General features: G+C 43.1%; 1 protein-coding gene and 2 long non-coding RNA genes across 9 annotated transcripts in view; 2 read left to right on the top strand and 1 right to left on the bottom strand.

Annotated features, from left to right (window-relative positions):
- EEA1 (early endosome antigen 1) overlaps nt 1–6,553 on the bottom strand; it is a 48,138-nt gene extending 41,585 nt beyond the window's left edge. The window contains exons 1-2 of one of the 3 annotated variants that reach the window (XM_083698550.1): nt 5,687–6,553; nt 123–215 (exon numbers count right to left, since the gene is read on the bottom strand). In XM_083698550.1, the coding sequence (XP_083554676.1) occupies nt 123–215; nt 5,687–5,710 (117 nt within the window). In that variant the 5' untranslated portion in view covers nt 5,711–6,553. The remainder of the gene's footprint in view (nt 1–122; nt 216–5,686) is intronic. The other 2 variants (XM_083698549.1, XM_083698551.1) reach the window with 2 other exon arrangements.
- Nucleotides 6,247–21,404, top strand: part of LOC310825392 — a 74,994-nt gene continuing 59,836 nt past the window's right edge. For all 5 annotated transcript variants that reach the window (XR_014555258.1, XR_014555259.1, XR_014555260.1 and 2 more), the window contains exons 1-2: nt 6,247–6,361; nt 9,310–9,503. This is a non-coding gene — a long non-coding RNA (uncharacterized lncRNA). The remainder of the gene's footprint in view (nt 6,362–9,309; nt 9,504–21,404) is intronic.
- On the top strand, nt 8,301–8,841 carry LOC310825424. The gene is made up of 2 exons (XR_014555304.1): nt 8,301–8,434; nt 8,574–8,841. It is a non-coding gene; the product is annotated as an uncharacterized lncRNA (long non-coding RNA).

Below are 21,404 nucleotides of genomic sequence, written 5' to 3'. Positions count from 1 at the left end.
ACACTGAACATTGAAATAAGTAGGAGTAAGCATTCCGAGGCAATTTTTCCAAAGAGGTCAGATCCAAGGTTTAGAACAAATCTAAGTTCAATCTAAGGCAATGTACTATTGTAATACAGTACCTCTGAAGAGCTCTCATTGTTAACATCCACCGCATTTCCTGGGACTGCAGATGAATCGGAGTCAGAACTCTGAGATCCAACTCTGCCCGGAGTCTGAAAACAAAAAGGCAGATGTAATATATTTCCTTACTGTATTGCAAGAAATAAATAGATATTAAATCAGTCATACTTTATAAAATCTTGTGCAACAGATGCACATGTGAATTGTTTAAATTCTCTGTTCTAAAGTAACAGGAAATTACACTAGTGCCTCCAACTATATTCAAATGTACAAACTGAGCAGGAGTGTTAGAGCTATAGCAACGAGCATACAGGTTGGCACTATCACAAAATAAGAACCTTTATCTTATTAGTAGAATGTGTAATAAAAACTATCAATCGTCCAATAATTCTCTAGGTTCCATGGATGTTTAAAGACACATGTATGTTGCCTTGGCTTCATGCATTTCCCATAAGCAACTCAGTGAAGTACTGTAGCACAAGCTTTGTTTTTAAAGCATAGATCTCGCCTTACTATTTATTTTTTAACACAGGCATTTTGTGCATATGCTAGACACTGAACATGTTCAGTGGCATTAAAAAAAAAACTTTTGCGGAACAGCTGAACATTTTTAAGGCCTAGTGAATGCATGGATCTTCCACCTGTCCTTCTCTAGACTGAAGCTACCATGGCAGTTAATTTTTTTCAAATATGGTAGCCATTCTACATTTTAACAGACACAGTAGTGCCATATTTTAAAGAAAATCTGATTGACAATAATGTACACAGGTCTTATTTGATCTTTTTAAAGAAATCACATATAGAAAACTTTTCACTTGTAAATGAAGGAAAAGTATAGTAATCTTCATCACCATCATCATCAACAACAAGAGGGCAACTGGGCCATCTCAGAGTTGGGACAATTAACCTTTTTGGCCCAAGGACCACATTCAAGATTCAGCATGTGCACAACAGTGATCACGGCCAAAGTGGTTGTGCCTATGCAGAGATGCATGGGGCCTCCTACCCACCCTTTGTAACTTCCTCCCATTATATATCAGACATGTGCCCTCTTTATTTTATTTCAGTGCCTACTAAAGACATTCCTCTTTCATCAAGCCTTCTATATGGAGATATTTATACCAGTTGATAGTTGCACAGAGTTTGAATTGCTTTTATATATTGCTGTTGTTCTAATCATAATGTTTTATATATGCAACTGTTTCACAAGTTTTTATTATATTGTAAATTGTCTTATGGGAAGCAATTTTTAAATAAAATACCTAGTAATAGATAATAATAATGTGCACACTCACATATCACACAGATGCATAGTGCGCGCACACAGGCACGCTTCACTCACACATACACATACACTTCTCTCACACATACATGCAAGCAACCCTGCATATATAGGCATATATTACTCCATCCTAGCACTCTCATCCTAGCACTGCAATGAGGCTATTTCTCTATCACAGCACTGAACTAGGAGGAGAGGTTTAAAACTCTACAAAGCCCAGCACTGTGATGGAGTTTCAAATTGCATCAGTGCACATGGCTGAGATGAGAGTGCGCTGTTGGGGTGATTTCTCCCCATCTGTTTACCTTCAAAGGCACCTCTTCTTCCTCTGACTCGGCACCATTATGAAGAAGATCTTACTGTTCAGGAAGAGGAAGAAGTACTCATTCCTGTTTCCTGAGCACCTAGCAATGGCACTGTGCCAAAGGGAGAAGAGGTGCATTTGCAGATAAGAGAAGGCACACCCAATTCAGCAAGCAGGTGGAAGACTACTTGGCAGCAGTTTGGCAGGCTTCATCCAGCCCTCCCATGCATTTACTACCTCTAGCTCAGCACATCAGAGGGTACCTTTTTTGTTCTTATTTCACTTGTTATATATAAAGTTGGTCATTACATGGGAAATCATAAGTAGATAAGGAAACAGCTAGCTGCAAACTATAACAATCTTGTAGAAATTGCACCGAGCAATAAAGTACACACATGAGAAGAACAGGCTCTTAGTGATAAAAGATACTCTTAACACATCTTGAAGATCTCACCAAATCCACAGTAAAAACATAAGTCTTCCTTCATCAAAAACAACTAAGCTAATTACCAGCAAACTACGCAAAAATCTTCTAAGCATTCGAAGTGGGTATCAAACATCTAGGATGCAGTTTTCACCACATGATTTTAGTGTTTCATGGCACTGGCATTATAAGACTGGAGCATTCTCTTTCAATGGAGAATTCTCTCTTTCAGTGAGCTAAGTGACTCAACTCCATTCTGAACAGCTTACAGGTAAACCCACAGAAGAGGCAAGAATCACCTTTGGTCTTCAATGAGTCAATCCACAACTGAAAAAACCCCTCTATATTATGGTACTCTTGTTTCTATTATGTTCACTTTTAATATCTAAGTTTTTACCTACAGAAGATCCTTCCTTGTCCCTTCTCCTGCTTCCATAGCATCAGAACAGAAATCAGCCCTTCTTTTTCTTACTGACTGGCGTGCTGAAATATTTCATATCAGGGTCAGTAATCTTTTCCACTCCAAAACTACATTCTCTCATGGTCAATCTTCTTTATATGTTGGGTGCATACCATCAGTGCTTGGGGAAACAGATGTTACTCTTATCTTTGGATTGTAGGCTACAGTCCAGCCAAGCAAAAGCCAGAGGTTTCCATACGTACAACTCTCCAGCCAAGCAAGAGGCATTGTTACAGTTCTACGACATTTTCCAGCATGTGTGGAGAAGGATGTGGAGCAAAGTGAGGGAAGGATGTAGCCTGGGGAAAGTCCTGAGGGGCTGCATTTGGCCCCTTGAACCAATGCTCCCCATATACCCCGGTGTATATGAAAGTATGGAAGTGTCCAAGTCAGACCATTAATGAATCTAGCTCAGTACAATCCATAGATATTTTTCCAAGCCCTGCCATCACAGATCCTTTAACTGGTGAAGTCAGGGACCGAAACTGGCATAAGCATAGCATAAGCTATGGCCTCCTCACGATATCACCATGTGATAAAGGAAATAATTAGCAAGACAGATAAGAGCAAGCATTGCCATAGCCAGGATTTTTGTTGGGGGGGCAGGCTTTTGTTTGAGGGGTAGAACCTCAGATTTGTATTGATTTTGATTGATTTAGGGGGGCGGCTGCTATGCTCATGACGGCAAGATAGTTTCGAATATAAGCAATGACCAAGATTAAGGGCAGAGCTACAGAAGACAGCCACAGTGTTCATGGACTAGCAAGATATTCAACATACGGTATGCGTTAACTTGAGTTTACAAGTCAACAGAAGAATAGGAAAGTCAAATAACTGTGCACTACCCAAGATTACTGTGGATATGAGCCTGAAAACTCTCACCACATAAATGTGAAGCAGAAATGCCACTATTCTGTAACACCAATCCAATCCAAATAAGTTTATTGTACTAGGCATTGGCCACGGCAAATCTAAATAAAACATACAAGCAAAAGGGGTGTTGCGCCACAAATAATGGTCTTCATTTAGATCTCTGCGACTCCCTTACAGTTTACTGATATATTGCCCAGGGTCTTCTTTCTGATCTTTTTGGCAAAAAGAGCAAATTTATGAGTCACTGAAGTATCTACATTGCTAAGAAGCCATAGGACCTTCTCTGCCAGGTGAGAAATCACCTCTATTATGTACGTTATATCTGACACATGTCAGTATTCAAGCGTATATCAAAGGTGGTGATAAAGAAGGTGATTAGCAAGAGTACAGTCGTACCTTGGTTTTCAAATAGCTTAGTACTTGAACATTTTGGCTCCCGAACGTCGCAAACCCGGAAGTGACTGTTCCGGCTTGCAAACTATTTTTGGAAGCTGAACGTCTGGCAGGACTTCTGCGCCTTCCAATTGGCTTCCTGCAGCCAATCAGAAGCCGTGCTTTGGAAGTTGAACAGACCAGCGGAACAGATTCCATTTGACTTCCAAGGTACGACTGTACTAGGAAGGGTGATGGTGCACTTACTCTGAAGTAATGGTCACTGTAGTAGTTCCATGTTATGTATGTGTAAGTTCATATCATGGGCCCATATGTGAATGTGAGACACTTCCATCTACTCAAATAAGCAAATACATAATCACACAATGGTAGGAGCCTCTGCCTCCCAAAAGTACTTTAAGCACCATTCAATTTGCCACTGGTTTTAAAACTCCCCATATCATGGAAAGGGGGGGGGGTGGTAAGCATAGAGAGAAATGTTAGGTCAGATTTTTTTATTCTGGGGTAAGAAGTCCCCATGCTTTCAGTTGAATATAATTTCAAAGACCAGGGCAGAGAGCATGGAGGATGCCATGGCTTCTGAAGGCATATTTTAGTCAGGAGCTTTTAATAGTTCCCCTAGCCCTGGGAATTACTTGACCACCATGGCAGGCTAATGTCCTATGCACTCTGTGCATTAACTGCTACTAACTACTGTACTTACAAGCACAGGACTCAGCAGTGTTTGATTTGCTAGATTTCCCCCCTTTTCATTCCTCTCCTCTCTCACAGTCCATGTCAGTGGCAAATGGCATGTGCTGCCCCAACCAGTTGTCAGCCACTGAATACACACTGCCACTATTTTCCCACCTGAGAACACAGCCAACCCCAGAGGCAAGTGTACAAGATCCAAAGACATGCATACAAACATGTGCGACTTCAAACAGAGATTTAATCTGCTGCAATATTTAATAGCACGAGCCTTGGAAGAGTCAGTGAGTAATGCCTTCCACCCTCAACAGAGACACCTCCCTGTCAGAGGGAGAAACCAGCCGTGATTAACCCCGTCAAGTGCCAGGAGGCCTTCCGCACCAGGCTACTCTGCTAAGGCAACTGGAACCAGATGGGCAGGAGGAAGGCCGAAGCCCCTTCAGAAGCTGCCTGGGCCCCACATATTGGGGGCGGGGGAGACAAATGAGACTCCATTTCCTTCGCACTCCCCATTGCTCCCCTTCTGTAGTTCACCCCTCCCCCCCCAGTAGCCCTGAACTTCCTCGCCCCCTATCCCACCCTCGTCTCGCCCCCAACCCTCTGGCTGGGACCTAAAACCTAACAGCGCACCCCCACCTCCCCAAATCCCCCCCCCACGGGAACAGGCGTGGGCCCTGTGCCCCCTCCACCCCTCCACCCCCCGCCAAGCGGCAGAATCGCCCGACGCCCCTGTTGCTCCAGGCCCGGCTCAGCCAGTTGCCTGGGCCACTTTCCCTGGCCATGAATGAGCAAGGGAAGAAGAAGGGCCTAATCGCACCAGCAGCTACGGCCTGGAGAAGAGGGAAGTGAGGGTAGCGCCGCCGCCGCAGCAGTGGCGACTGGCGAGCCGGCCCCAAGGGCCAGGAAGCGGGCAGCAGCCAGGTTCCCTGCTCCTGGGATGGGCTCGTGTCTATAGGCGTGTGCGTGAGGAAGGAAAGACTCCGGTCAGGTGCCGGTTGTCTGTTCCTCGGTCAGACTCCAGGAAGTGCGGCTCCCTCCGTCCCTCCCCATGCTCCGGCTCCTGCTGCTCCAGCCCGGACAGGCAAGCGCTGCAGCGGCGGAAGAAACGCCCTCTCGCCGCCGCCGCCGCTCTCTTACCCTCTGCAAAATCCTCCTAAACATTGTGGCGGAGGTCACGTCCCCTCCAGGTCGGCGGCGGCGGCGGCGGCGACAAGTCCGAGTTCACCACGGCGAGCTCCCGGGAGTCATCCCCTAATCACGGGGCCACTCCAAGCCCTGCTCGCTCGCTCGGCCCGGCCCAACTCGCTCCCGTCGCTCCCTGACAGAGGAGGAGGCGGAGGCGGCGCTGCCAGGACTGGGGCGGGAGCAGGAGGCGGCGCCGCGGCGGCGGCGGCAGAAGGAGGTGCCACCCTCTGGGACTGGCTGCGAGGTGGGCGGAGGCCTCGGGGCTTTTTCCTCCTCGGTGCGCCCCGTGGAGGAGCCGGGGTCTCGGGCGGGGAAGAGGGGCTGAGTTGCTCTTCGAAGTCTCTTCCGATAGGGGCGAGTAGAATTGGCGGCGCTTTCCCTCAGGCACGGCGGGAACGGCCGCTTCCTCGTCGCCGCCGTCCTCCCCTAAAGCGACGCGCGGCGGAGGGAAGAAGTTTCTCATCCTCACGCCCCACTTCTGTTGACAGGGCTTAGGCGCCCAAGGATCGCCCGTGAGGAGGAGCGAGCCCCACGATCTGCTTCCAGGACCTACAGTAATCCAGCCACGGATAGGAATCAAAAGGGAAGGAAAGTGCTCCTAGGCATGCGTAGAGTGCTCTGCTCCAGGTATGGCTCCAGCCATGTCCACACATAGGAGTTGTGGTGGCATCTCCTGAGGCCTTTATGTAGGAAAATTGAGCATATGTGAGTTTTCTGTCCAGGGCGTTCAGATATCTGAGGTAAGCCTGTAAATATCAGCTCCACACTTTCCTCTGGCCTCCTTAACTCCAGATCCCACGGCCCCACAGTCGTGCTCCACAGTCTCTGCACAGAATAAATTCTTGGATTCCATGTTCTGCGCTCTTGGGAGAACGACCCCCCTCCATTTAGTACCAGACTCGGTGAACAAGGCAAGATGCCACAAGACTCTTTGTTGTTTTAATCACCAAAGCAGTCTTGAAATTTTTACAAAGCAGTGGTTTTATGGGCCCCTGCAATTAGCAAAGAACATAAGAAGAGCCCAGCTGGATCAGAGAAAAGGCCTATCTAGTCAAAAGTCCTGTTTCCCAGAGTAGCAAAACAGATCCCTTTGGAAAGACCACAAACGGGACAGGAAGGTGTGAAGGAATGAAAGCATTTCAATGATTGTTGATTTTGGGGGTTGTAAAATGATTTCTTTCTGCTTTAGTTAGAGGCTGTTCTTCACTGGATGATCAAAAGATCACAGGAAGTTCTAAAGTTCCAGAGGGCTGGGGCAACCCAGACAGATAGATGAGTGGGGTATAAATATTAGTAATTAGTATTAGCTACCCTTGAGGTACATCCAGAGGCTGTAGCTAGGCTGCTTGTGGGGGCAGACTACTATGTAGCTGGAAAAATTAGAAGGGCAGAAACATTTAAAAGGTGGCAAATGGTGATGGAAGGAAGGGCCAGCAGCTGCAAATCTCAGTGCTATTTGTTATCTGGAGTTCTGGACTATAGAGATGACTATCTTCACTGTGGCTGTGAAGATGATGTGGGCCCAGTCAGCCTTCCTCCAAAGGGAACCATCCAAATATTTTGTTGTGACTACAGCTCCCATTGACCAGAGAGAACAGGGGCAATGAGCAGTGATTGCCAGCACTTATGGGAGTTGTAGTTTGAATTCTCTAGGGCAAGCTGCTTGGAAAACCTGGGGAAATCCTCTTATTATAACAGCAAACCTCTTAACTGTCAAGTCACAGAATTGTAGCGAACAGGAAATGGATTTCCTAATTACTCTTGCAGCCCTTTATTTGCTCTTCCTTCCAGAGAAAGTCTATCACTTTTGAGTCCTGTGACAGATGCATGGCTGTTTACTCAAAAGGAAACCCTACTGTGTCCATGGCGATGGTTCTTCCCACTAAGACCAAATGATGTGAATGGGAGCTGCACATTCCAGTGTACAGCATAGAAAGGCAGCATCTGCCTTTTGATGTGCATCCAATTAATGTATGATTTCTGATCCAATGTGTTGTACACACTTGCATCTCTTTATCTGGATCAAGGGCAGTATAACATAGGATTAAGTAAAGTTGGAAAATAAGGGGAAAGGGGGAAATGCATCCTTTCAACCAATTCTTTAGTTTTCTTGAGTTTTATTCAAACAGAGCTACCAAACTTCATTAAGGGGGAAAGTTGTATTATAAGGAAGAAGCCACTCTTTCCTAAAAGTGTATATTTTGAATTTCCTTCAAACAAAGCCATGAAGAACAAACTTTGGTTTACCACCAAACAAACCATGGAAACAAACCATGGTCCCAGGATTGCACATAGCAACAGGCCAGAGTTTGGTTTATCTCCAGGCCAGTGTGGTGTAGTGGTTAAGAGTGGTGGACTCGTAATCTGGTGAACCAGGTTCCCTGCTCCTCCACATGCAGCTGCTGGGTGACCTTGCGCTAGTCACAGTTCTCTGAAATCTCTCAGCCTCACTCACCTCACAGAGTGTTTGTTGTGGAGGAGGAAGGGAAAGGAGATCATTAGCTGCTTTGAGACTCCTTAAGGGGAGTGAAAGGCGGGATATCAAATCCAAATTCTTCTTCTTCTTCCCCATGCAGCAGATTTATTTTAAACCATGGTTTAACATTGCTTATGGACACAGATAATGTGAAATGTCTGTTTGAAGCCTGCTTGTAGATTGTTTTAAGTTTCATATGAAAACAGAGGAAAAACATAAATGAGGTATTAATTACAGATAGGTAGCCGTGTTGGTCTGCCATAGTCAAAACAAAAAAAATTCCTTCCAGTAGCACCTTAAAGACCAACTAAGTCAGTTCTTGGTATGAGCTTTCGTGTGCATGCACACTTCTTCAGATAACAGGTATTAATTAGTTGTTTTGGTTCTTATTAAGTAGTTGGTATTAAAATTTACAAAAGCAATAATTAGACACCATGCAGTTTAATGAAGGTCAAAATCTTGGAATATTTTAGTAGATGACTCAGAGGAATTATATCCTGCCATTGTTCACATAGAAAAAAATAACGTTTTAGGATCCAGTGCTTCACAATTAACTCACCTCATACTACATTGAATTAAGTATTCTCTTAGAACAGAAGAACTAATTTAAATCTTCTCTAAAACTGAAAAACATTTTATTATTATCATTATTATTACTATGAAGTAAGAACTGTCTGCAAATATCAGACCTGAACCTCATTTCCATGAACATTATGCATGGGCCCACCTTTCCGTGGGTGTCTACTCTCAGTGTGTGAGGTACTGACATAAGAGACTCCTGCAGCTTCAAGGAAAGTGCTATATTTTAGGAATGTTGCAGATATGCCATCTAGAAAGAGCAAAACTGGGAACTGTAGCTCTGTGATGGGTCACCTAACAACTTTCGGCTCCCTTAACAAGCTACAGTTCCATGATACTTTGCAGGAAAGCTGTGAGTATAAGTGTATTAAATGTATAGTGTGGGTGTGATGTCAGTCTTCAGAAAGAAAAGAAAAACTGTCAAATCACTGGATCTGACTGGCATCCCCTTGAGAATTCTTAAAGAACTCAAATGTGAAATTGCTGACATTCTAACAAAAATATGTAATTTGTCCCTAAGATTAGCCTTCATATCTGAGGACTGGAAACATCAGCAATCCAAGGGGGAATCCTGAAAATTGCAGGCAAGTTAGCCTTGCGTCTATTCTTGGTGGAAAAAAGATAGAATTTCCAAGCATATAAAAGAGCAAGTCTTGAAGAAGAAAAACCCACCTAATGGCTGCACCAGCCCGGACCAACATGACTTCTGCAAGGGTAAATCCTGTCTCATTCACTGTTTAGAGTTTTTTGAGTGTCAACAAGCATATAGATAGAGGTGATCCAGTTGACACAGTGTACTTAGATTTTCAAAAACCTTTCAACAAAGTACCTCACCAAAGATTTCTGAATAGCTTTAGATGTAATGGTATAAGAGAAGTCCTCTTGCTGTTCAGTAACTGGTTGAGGAACAGGAAGCAGAGTGTAGGAATAAATGGACAATTCTCCTAATGTGGGATGTAGAAAGTATTTGGAGTTCAGTATTTCGACCTGTGCTTTTTAGCTTGTTTACAAATGATCTAGAGTTAGTTAGGAGTGAGCAGTGAGTTAGTTTGCTGAGCATAACCAATCGTTCAAGATGGTTAAGACTAAAAGGGATTGCAAAGGTCCAAAAGGATCTCTCCAACCTGAGTGAATAGGCAGTAAAATGGCAGGTGTAATGCAATGTAAACAAGTATAAAGTCAGCACAAAACATCTTAATTTCATATATATGCTTATGGGGTCTGAACTGCCAGTGACTGACCTGGAGCAAGACCTTGGGGTCATAGTAGATAGCTCAGTGAAGATGTCAACCCAGTATGTGGCAGCTGTGAAATAAAGCAAACCCCATGCCAGGGATCAGTAGGAAAGGAATTGAAAACGAAACTGCAGTAAGATCTATTATACAGATCTATGGTGTGACCACAGTGTATCTGAAGAAGTGTGCATGCACATGAAAGCTCATACCAAGAACTAACTTAGTTGGTCTTTAAGGTGCTACTGGAAGGAATTTTTTTTGTTTTGACTATAGCAGACCAACACGGCTACCTATCTGTCACAGTTAGAATAATTTGTACCATTCTGGTCGACCCACCTCAAAAAGGATACAGTGGTACCTCAGGTTACAGATGCTTCAGGTTACAGACGCTTCAGGTTACAGACTCCACTAACCCAGAAATAGTACCTTGGGTTAAGAACTTTGTTTCAGGATGAAAATGGAAATCATGCGGCGGCGGCAGGAGGCCCCATTAGCTAAAGTGGTACCTCAGGTTAAGAACAGTTTCAGGTTAAGAACAGACCTCCAGAACGAATTAAGTTCTTAACCCGAGGTACCACTGTATTGTAGAATTAGGAAAGATTCAGAAAACAGCAACCCAAAGGATCAAGGTGAAGGAGCAACTCTACTGTTAGGAAAGGTTACAACATTTGGAACTTTTTAGTTTAGAGAAAAGGCAGGTAAGAGGAGACATGATAGACGTGTGTACCATTATGTATGGTGTGAAGAAAGTGGACAGAGAAAAGGGTTTCTCCTCGTCGTTGTTCCCAGAACACCAGAAGTCATGGACATTCAATGAAATGGAATATTGGAAGCTTCGGGCAGACAAAAGAAAGTATTTCTTCACACAACATATAGTTAACCTGTGGAATTCACTCTAGCAAGAGGTTGTGATGGCCAACTTGGAAGACTTTAAAATTGAATGAGACATATTCATAGAGCATAAGGCTATCAATGGCTATTTGCCCCCATAGCTGAAGCAGACTGCCTCTGAATGGCAGTTGCTGGGTGTCAGCAAGTGGGGAGAGCACTGTTGTGTTCAGGGGTTCAGGCTTGTGGGTTTCCATTGGGCATCAGGTTGGCCACTGTGAGAACTAGAAGCCAGACTGGAAGGGTCTTTGGCCTGATCCAGGAGGTCTATTCCGATGTTCTTTTTCTTTCTTTCTAAGTATTAGTAATAGATTCTGCCCCCAACTTTTTGCTCCAGTGTCATATCATAATCCCTTGGACATGCTGTGCTCAAGGTTTGGCAGCAGTGCCTGTGATTGACACACATGGCAGGTTTCTGGCTGCATTGTGAAGACATCCAGTACTGTATATAATTATAGATACATTGCCCTTGTCCACAAACCACTCCATCCTCTGACACCTGCATCAGCCAAGTCCCCATGTGCTTTGAAAAAAATCTACTTTGGAGGTGCGTTTGTCTCCCCCACTAAATCATCTATTCCATGATCTCATCTTTCCCTGTATTTCTGTTATTTAATGTGTGTTAATCCCTGTCACTTCTATCCTTCACCTCTTCCCTATTTTTTCTTTCTATTGGGAGGTTTTCTGAAAACAGTTCCCCCACCTGTCCATGCCCATTTCTCCTTGCAGTGGAACTCAGGTTCTATGCCTCATCCTATCTGCAGTTAGGAATCTCAGTTTTATGACTGTGATTAAGACAAATGAATTCATAGCCTTTACATGTTTGCTTAGCACCACATTGTAATATCGGGGTTCCCAAACTGTTGTCTGCACAGTGTCCCATGGCACATCAATCGTGTTAAATATTCACATTTGTTTTTAATGGTATTTTAATTGCTTCTTTTATTTCTTATAATATTATTTTTGTATTCTATGCAATTCCAATTCTAATACAATTCAATATATAAGAAATCATATATAAGTAATGGGGGTTGGACTAGATGATCCCCCAGGGTCCCTTCCAACTGTACAATGCTGTGATTCTATATATACCTAAGATTAGAGCCCTAGACATTTTTAAAAAGTAAAATAAATGAAATAGCAGTTGTTTGACATGCAGTTTCAGATCAGCTTCCACGGGAAGGGGTTTTAAAAATTTTGAATACTGTACAGGCATACCTTGTTTTATTGTGGTTTGCTTTATTGTGCTTTGCAGATATTGCTCCTTATGAGGATGCGAGGTGCAGGCAGTCTGGCTGCTTCCAGGAGAAGGAAGCTCCCACCCTGCCACCCCTTTTCTGGCCATGGGAGTGGAGCTGACTAAGTTTGGGGCTGAGTTTTCCCCCTCCCGCCCCTGCAACCAGTGGAGCTTAGCTTAGTAGACTACAGTGTAGTGTAAGCATAACTTGTATATTTATGTTTTTGGCTGGAAAAGGGGTGGAGGGGAAGGGGGGAGTGTCAGAAGGGGCTGGGAGGGAGGGGACTGTCAGCAATCCCGCCTGCCAATGCACTCGCCTTGGAAGAGCGTTCAGAGGCACAGGTTCAGTGGCCTTGGGAGAGGTTACGGAGGTAGTTGGAGAGTCTTCCACAGCCTTGGGAGAGAGTGCAGCCTTCAGTATGTCACAGAACTCCTATTGTAGCATTAAGATTATACAGATGGAAAGCACATACTGTTCAAAGAAAATATTAACGCAATATTTTTGAAATGGTAGGTCTGTGCTGTGAAAGAGTAGGTCACCCTGTGCTTTTCTTTTTAAAAGATTCATAAGTGATTATTTCATGTAGTAGTAGTAATAATAATAATAATAATAATAATAATAATAATAATAATAATAATAATTTGTCCTCAGTGTATATTCTGCCTTTCAGAATAACACTGGCAACAGATCTGAAATCTGAACTACACTGGAAGGATGGAGGGACTATGGGGCACACCTTTTATACAGGGAGAAGTTACTTGCCTTGGTAACACACTGAGTATGGAGAGGAAAGTCAATAGAATAATTGAAGATGAAGCCAAGACTTACATGCCTGATCAACAGGGGATGTTGTTGGTGGATAGGAAGAGGAATCAAGGAGGGGAATGCTTTTGAGGAGAGAGAAGTGGATCAGTTTTGGACAGGTTGAGTTTGAGATGGTAATGGGACATCCAAATGAGGAAAAAAGTGGATATATGTATTTTTAAAACTTAAAACCATGGCAAAACTGTTCGAATAAATGTGTTGCTTATCACAGACTATGACAGTCTCACCCAAATATGAGTGGTCAGATTTCTGGGTGCTAGTTTCAGCTGTCCCATGTGCTGCAAAAATATTCAAAACAGGTTTCACAGAGGCAGTAGCAAAACACAGGAAGGAAAGATGCACAGAAATGGTAATGATGGCCGCGTAATATTCCCTTGAAGTCCTCATTTGTACAGTCATAAACAAATGAAACCTGCCTGACCAGGTGTCTGCTGTCAGTAGCTGATGTTGAAATGATTGGCTGCCTTAAATTGGAGCTGCAGGAGGGTAGATGATCACTCCTCAGCCACAAGAGGGTGCACACAGTCCCAAAGTAGTTTCCTTAGCTAGAGTTGTTGAGCTTTTTTAAGAAAACCCCAAAATTGTTGAACTTTTTTTTTTTTTTTTTTACAAAACGCCAAAAAAGAGCAGCATGTATTCCTAGCCAGAAGAGGGTGTGTGTTTCTATAAAGCACAGTGTGAAATTAAGTTTGTCATCTCTGCTCCCAGACAGTTTACTTGATATAAGCCGTAGGGCAGTGTGTCCGTTCAGGAAGGTCATCCACACTGAGACACAGGATGGAGCCATTTTGCTGACACTACACAGGCCTGATCTGTGCCTAGATGAGGGTTCACCCACAGACCCCATGTACATCACTCTGAGCTGAAGAATGTTGGGACATAGACATACTAAAATTAATAAATAAGTAACCTACTCGAAATCAAAATCATAGGGCAATACACACTCTAGTTGCCTTTCGGATGCAATGGAGCATGTAAACAGAATCTTTAAAATTATAAACTGAAGCGGAGTTACAGTGCAATGCCCTTAAAATATGTACATCTATGTGATTTCAAACCCCAGAGACACTATAGAGACGTACTAGTTTGAACTAAACTGATCCAAGCACAAAAAGGAAGGGGAAAATAGATTTCAAAAATAAAAGCAGTATGTTCAGCTTGAGTTCTCTCAGTAAATAAAAACAGAGATCACAATTATAAATTTACAGTTCTGAACTCAAAAGGGGGTGGGGAAATGATTCCACTAATATATTTTCAAACTAACTCTGGCCTGTTTGTAAAGAGGTATAGCCCACCCAGCTCAGAACAATGTGCAATTGATGTTTAAGTCACATGTTTTCATGGCAAAATAATATCCTTCTAATCTACAAGCAGAGTTAAGTAGGTTTCAGGTTGGTGGGATCCTGAGTGCTGCGTGAGAAACACAAGAGACCCAGTAGGAGCTGGGAGCAAATTCAGCAAAATATTGTCTGCATCGGCAGATCCTTCACCTATTTACTGCAACTTCCATTTTGAATTTAAGGTGTGAGATGTCAAGAAAAGAGCTAAGAATAAATTGTAAAGAAAGAATGGGAAAATATGATGAATTATAGTGAGTCATGCAATAAAGCCCTGACAGAAATACAAACTAACCTATTTGGAACTATTGTTGAAAATTTGGAATAAATAAAACCATGAGAAATGTATGCTTTCTGAGGCAGCCTGGGGAGTTGACAGACAATTGGGCAACATACATTGTTGAGGGGACAGCAGACTGTAGCGAAGCTGTCTAGACAAGTAAATTACAGAAATTTATGTAGTCTCAAGAAGTAAAAAATCATTAAATTGGGTTGGGGGGTTGAATTCCTGCATATTACCCTGAAAATGTACTAATCCCAATTGCTAATGGGTGTGAAAATTCTCCAGATACAAATAATGCTTTGAAAGTGTGTCATAATAATTATTATGCCCAGGAATATTTAATTATTTCATTAATTTTCCCCTCACAGCGCTTCGCTTAGAAATTAGCTGAAGTGCAGTGCAGGGCTTGGCAAATGGATAATGCTGAACTCCTGTCTCTACTATAAATATGCTTCAGGGACGCGGGTGGCGCTGTGGTCTAAACCACTGAGCCTCTGGGACTTGCCGATTGGAAGGTCGGCGGTTCAAATCTGCGCAACAAGGTGAGCTCCCGTTGCTCTGTCCCAGCTTCTGCCAACCTAGCAATTCAAAAGCACACTAGTGCAAGTAGATAAATAGGTACTGCTATCACAGGAAGGTAAACAGTATTTCCATGCTCTCTGGCACTCGTCACGGTGTTCCGTTGTGCCAGAAGCAGTTTAGTCATGCTGGCCACATGACCCGGAAAGCTCTCTGTGGACAAACGCCAGCTCCTTCAACCTGAAGCGAGATGAGCACCACACCCCATAGTCGCCTTTGATTGGACTTAACCGTCCAGGGGTCCTTTACCTTTCACCTTTAAATATGCTTCATGGCGATTAAGTTCCATGTGATAAAATATAATCAAGAGGATCACATCTGCCCCTCAACTTTTCCTTTCCCTTTTCAAAGTGATGCACACTTATCTGCCTTTTCCTTCATTTTAATAATCTTAAAAGGTTATGTGTGACTCACCAGTTTATGGTAATTAGAGGCATCTTTCTTTTATCAATAGATTATGAGCACATTGTACGCACTAATTAAGAAATTATGTGATGATAAAACATGAAAATTGAGCAGGTCCCAGGTCACAATGCTCTGTGAAAAGATGTGTTAGACAATAAGCTCAGCTGCTAAAGACAACATTCTGCTATTTGCCTTCATCTGATAGGACCAAGCAGAGGCACCATGATGTTGCTAGAGATATTTGCCATGGCAAACAGTATACATTTTCCTCCATGTCTGATTCTCAGAGGGCTTTTACTCATTCTGTATATGCAAAGCCAGGTTTTCAATAATCTTTCCTGCAGAAATATTTACAGCCTTTTCAATGTAGCTGCACTTTCACTGTCGGGCTCAGTGTGGTGCAAATGCACAACAGGTGAAAAGAGCTAGGAGAGTTTGACACCTAAAGCTGTAAACAGAATTATATAGCGAGCCCCATGACAATCTCCATTCTAGCCCCCAGAATTTTCTAAACCTTTTGCCCTACCACATGCTGTTTGTTGTGCCAGAAATACATAGCATCAGCAATCAGGAAAGGTCACATCAGTGCAACAAACCCAGATCACCCGACAAAGGCATAGAGACAAGCTAAATGCCAGCATCAGGCAAGAAGGTACAGTTTACCAGGGAGTGCTAATATACATTCATGATTTTATTTGTATTCCAGCTTTCCATAGTTAAAACCAGTCTGCAACATGAAAAAAGTCATACCGTAATTGCAAACATAACAAAAAATAATGAACATAAATAAAACATCAAACGGTAAAAAACCAAATTAAACAATGTCCATGTAAACCATTGGACCATAAGATCTAAAATAAAGATACAAAAAAGAAAAATCAAAAACAGCAACAACAACCCCTCCATGCTGCCACCGCTGCCCAAACAAAAGCCCCTAAACAATACTTCAACCCAAGAGTCTGTTCAGCAGCCTCAGCTTTTGAAGCTGGAATCAATCAAGGCCCCACCCTCCTAGGTCAGATGAAAAAAGGCTTGCAAAGCAGGAAGCAGGTATGTTTTAGTGTTGCAGCTCCAGCCCTCTGGACTCAGAAGCAAGCTGAAATTAGACAGGCTGTTAGCATCTTGATGTTAAGGTGGCTGCTGGAGATGTCTTGTGTTTGACTTGTCTGTGGGTGGCTCAGTTCCACATTACCTTTGTGGCATGGGAGCAGTTACAGTGTCACTTTATCCCAGCCAACAATGGTAAAACCAGAAGGTTTAGACCGTGTATTAAGGAGCCCAGGGCCATACATCCCATAATCAGTACAGTTTATTTACAGACAAATTAAAAAGCACCAGTCTCAAGGCTGTTTTTTTAACCTTCCCAGCATTGTGAAAAATGTTTTCAGGACTCAGCTGTACAGCTGCAAATAAAATGTTTTAAATGTGTTGTAAAGTGCATTATACAAATGGGACACTAGATGGCGATAGTGACCTATGGCAAATGCAATATTCTTTTTCAAAACTTTTTTTATAGCATTTTCACAACATTTTTATATATGTTTAGATTCCACCCCAGATTCCTGTTTTTATACCAGTTACCAATTCTTAAGAGGATGAGTCCTCTTATCCCATGGCTGCCAAATTTTATAAGAAGCCTTTGGTGAGGGGTGTTTTTGAATGTCATAGCAAGGGGCATTGCTAGTGGTGGAGCCCAAAACATCTGCCTATTTCCCCATTTTTAAACCTTCCCTCCACCTTACAGGGTGACTGGGGGCAAAGCAGAGTGCCAGTGAGACCCCAGACAGCCACATCTTCTGTGCCCCAAGACTTTTAAGTACCCAGCAACACCTCCATGCACAAATTTATAATTCTAGAGAATCACCTCTGTTGCTGTGTTGTTTTGTGTTCCAGGCAAAAGGAGTGTGCCTCTAACACGGAACCTTTTCATACCTAAAGAGTAAACAAAATGCAAACGGCATTCCAAATGCCTATATTTTAAAGTGGGTTGCTGCTTATGTCTGTGTCAGTCAAACATGCATAGTGTAAAAGTTTCATAAGGCAGCCAGCAGCAAGGTGAAAGATGAAGAGATTGCTGAATAATAGAGAAGGGCATCTTCCAGACAGCTTAGGTTCATTTGAGAACAAACACAAAATATATTATACAATCTTTTCATTCTGCCAGGAGAGCTCCAGCCTCCCTCAGAGCTTTCTGCCACTGAAAAAGCCATACAAACGAATGATACCTCAGTCAGCAGAGGGCTTTGAGGAGCCAAGATGCAAAGTTAAGCCAGTATTATTGAGGGAGACAAATGGGTATAGTGGTTAAGACTAGAACATGGGAGACCAGGGTTCAAACTCCACTCGGCTATGAAGCTCACTGGGTTGTGCACCGCCTTGAGTTCCTTGGAGAAAGGGTGGGAAATAACTGATAAATACTAAATAATAAAATATCCAGGAATTAGGAGAGAAGCATACAGCCGAACTCCCCACTCTGAGACAGACAGACAGACACAGAGAGAGAGAGAGAGAGAGAGAGAGAGAGAGAGAGAGAGCGCAAAACTCAACAACACTAATGTATTGCTTTGTGATCCAAGACAGTAAGGTCATGGAGCCAGTTGATCCCATAAGTGGGTGGACTGTCTGAAAGGAGGAACCCTCTCTTCTTTCTTCCTGGATTGCTTCCTGTAGCCGTATAATTTGTGGTCATAATTTTGGCAAAAATGCTAGCATATTTCAGCTAAGGATGTTGTCATAGTGAACACTACAATTTCCTGAAGAGATTACAAAATCTTGCCAAGAATTGTGCAACCCTCTCTTTTATGATGTTAAGGAATACGAAGACAGGCATCGTCAAGTCCTTCGTGCAGCCTCTGCCCTATGGCACACTTTAGGGGGAAGCAATTAAATGCAAATTTAAAAGGTATCTCCTTAATCTGGCATGATTTATTGAACAGAACTGAGGGTAAACTGGGCTGCCTGAGGAGACCTGCTGTGGGGAAATGCTGTATATATGTCTATGTGTTTTGAAGGAACAAATATATTGTGACCTCTGACTGTCAATGTACTATTACTGTATATAGCAAGCCTGTTTAGCAGTAGCTGTTTGGCGGCAGGTTCGGAGAGGAGAAAGAGGGAGGATTGCTTTGAATATTTATTAGGTGGGGCTTGGGTCAGGTAAATTCATTCTAATTGGTCTGTGTGACAGCAGAGACTGATTGGCTGCAGATTCCAGCCAGACAGGGAGTTATGTGGCAGCTGAGGAGATGGGGGAAAGGGATTTCATGAGGGAGGTATGAGGAACAGACCAGAGAAAAGCTGAGAGGAAAACAGGCCTGGCTATCTGTACGCAATGTGTATAAAATAGACACTTGTCTAGTGAAGATCAAGAGAAGAGAAATGGTGTCTGAGTTAGTCTTAGACACTTTGCCATCCAGCTAACTAAGCACCCTGCAGCCATTTTGCCATCCCAGACTCCTTTTCAGTGTCACAGAGGACGTACATAAGGGCATAGCTCTCTTGTTCCAACACAGCTGCACTCAATCCAGGAATTGTGATGTTGCAAATGGTCCACATCTCAGAGCATATGTTATTTCACTGCCACTCATAATAGTACCAGCCACCCCCACCCCCAGCAACTGCTTCAAGTGTTTCTGCAATCAGGCTGGCCCTGGTTGTGATAACAGTATACCAGAAATTACTTAACTGCTGTTTCAAGACCTACCTTAGGATACATCTGAGGATACATGAAATGCTTGGAGATCTACACCTGATCCCAAGTTCCCTTGATATTGGGGGTGGGGGGTGGGACTCCACTTCAGTCATTTCTTTCCACTCCCTGCCATTGACTCCCTCCTTGTCATTCTAGATCCCAACACCCAGGCTATAGGATATAATGATGTTACCACCTAGCATTGGATAATTCCTTCTGCGTCTTTATTCCTATTTATATATAAATGACAAAGATAAGCAGAGAGGAGCTTATGGTCTAAATTTAAGCAGTGGGAGTGAGAGACGGGAGGAGAAGGGAAAAGGCAAGTGGGGCACAAAGCTAACAAGGAATATTTGCAAGGAAATGCAGTTTGCATGTCATTTTGGTTGGAGGCGCAATCCGTTGGTACTTGCTGAACTCAGTCACCCCGTGGAGCAGCAGGCTCTCCGGGCATGGAGAGTTAGAATGCAATTCGTGACTAATGAGTTGCCTACACTTCTTTGCTTAGTTCATGCACATCTGGGTGCAGTGAACTGTTAATCCAGCTCCATCAGAAACTGCAGGTTAATGTTTAAAGCACAGTGAGTACAATAAATCAATTACAGGACAGGACTGGGCATGCTGCAGCATATGAGGAAGAAAAAGTCTTGACACTGCACTTGACACATGGTGCCAACAAGACTAAAGTCATAGCATGATAAGGTGCCAGTGGCCCAATCTACTTGCAAATAACTTACAAGAAGGGGGGGTAGTAGAACAGATGAATGAATTAGCTCTTTTCTGGGAGTTCAGTAGCTAACTGCAAGTATAACGTTCAAGGTTAATGTAGTCTAGCAAAAAGTCATTCATCAGATCCCCACGAGTTCAGCATGAACCCAGTAAACTGGAGCTGTTATCATAGATCCATATGAGAGGATGATGTAAATGAAACACCATCAATTGCTGTTATTGTTCTATATCAAATCCTTCTTGCCAGTTGCTGGTTCCACTTTTAGAATTGTAATCTAAAGCTTACAATATATACGACGTTTATTCAAGTGTTATAGATTCACATAACTCTTTATAAGGTAGGATCGAAAAGCAGGTAGTTCTCTTGTTTTGAAGGATGCAATTAGATATAAATATTTATAAGTAATTTCAGATAGACTGAGTCGTAACAGCACAGTGTGGAGGGCATGACCCAGCCACAGTTAAGCACGTAATTTAATTCTCTCTCATGTAAACCAAATGGCTTTTACTCTCTTTCACCTTGGGAAGCAATTTGCGATGACTCAGCTTTAAAATGTGACTTTTGGCTATTTGGAGCATGGACATTTTAATCAAAGCTAGTCTTCAGTTCCCTTCCTGCTTTCTCAACATTGACACCAAAGATACAGCAGGGGGCAATGACCCACTTTGTCACCATAACCCCCACGGCTTCCAGCAAGCTGGGCTATTGAAAAAAGGTCCTCATTTCAAACATAGAGAAAGCATTCGTGCACATGTTACCATTTTAAGTGATCCACATTCTGTAGTTTTTTTAATGTAAGCCAGAGGGGTTCAAATGTGGCCCTTCTGTCCTCTCTATCTGGCCCTTGGGATTGTCCGCAGGCCACACACCCTTGCCCTCTCTCCTGAGGCCACAGACCCTGCTTTGAATTCCAGCTGGTGTTTTTGACTAGCTGGAATGTATCCTTGAACTCTGATAATGCCTCTTCCTCTCCTGGATGTACGAAAGAAGTGAGTGTGGGTAGAAACTAGCAAACCACTGTCATGTGGCCTACAGAATGTTGCCCAGCAAGGGATGCAGCCCTCAGAATGAAAAGGTCCCTGCTCCTAGCTTTAGAGAACTACAGTTATTGCCGAAAACATGTTGAGCAGTGACAAACCAACCAGATTTAGCTTTCTACATGCAACATGTGAAGAGATTCTGCTGCGAGAGGAAATGCACTCATTTTACTGTGCAGATGTTTTCAGAATAAACTCATACCTTTCTCGTTATCATAAAGAATATGATTTATGAGCTAGGCTTCCCACACCACATAACAGCATTATCTCTGAGGATCAGAACACCTTCAGAGGCATTTATCACTGAAACATGTGATCCTTGGTGCCTTGTAAAGCTTTTTATACTGAGAATTAGCATTGTACAGTA

Source organism: Podarcis gaigeae (genome assembly GCF_964106915.1).
Source record: "Podarcis gaigeae genome assembly, chromosome: 10".
NCBI classification, from domain to species: domain Eukaryota; kingdom Metazoa; phylum Chordata; class Lepidosauria; order Squamata; family Lacertidae; genus Podarcis; species Podarcis gaigeae.
Note: the sequence above shows the minus strand (reverse complement) of the source record. Positions and strands in the feature narration are given on the sequence as shown.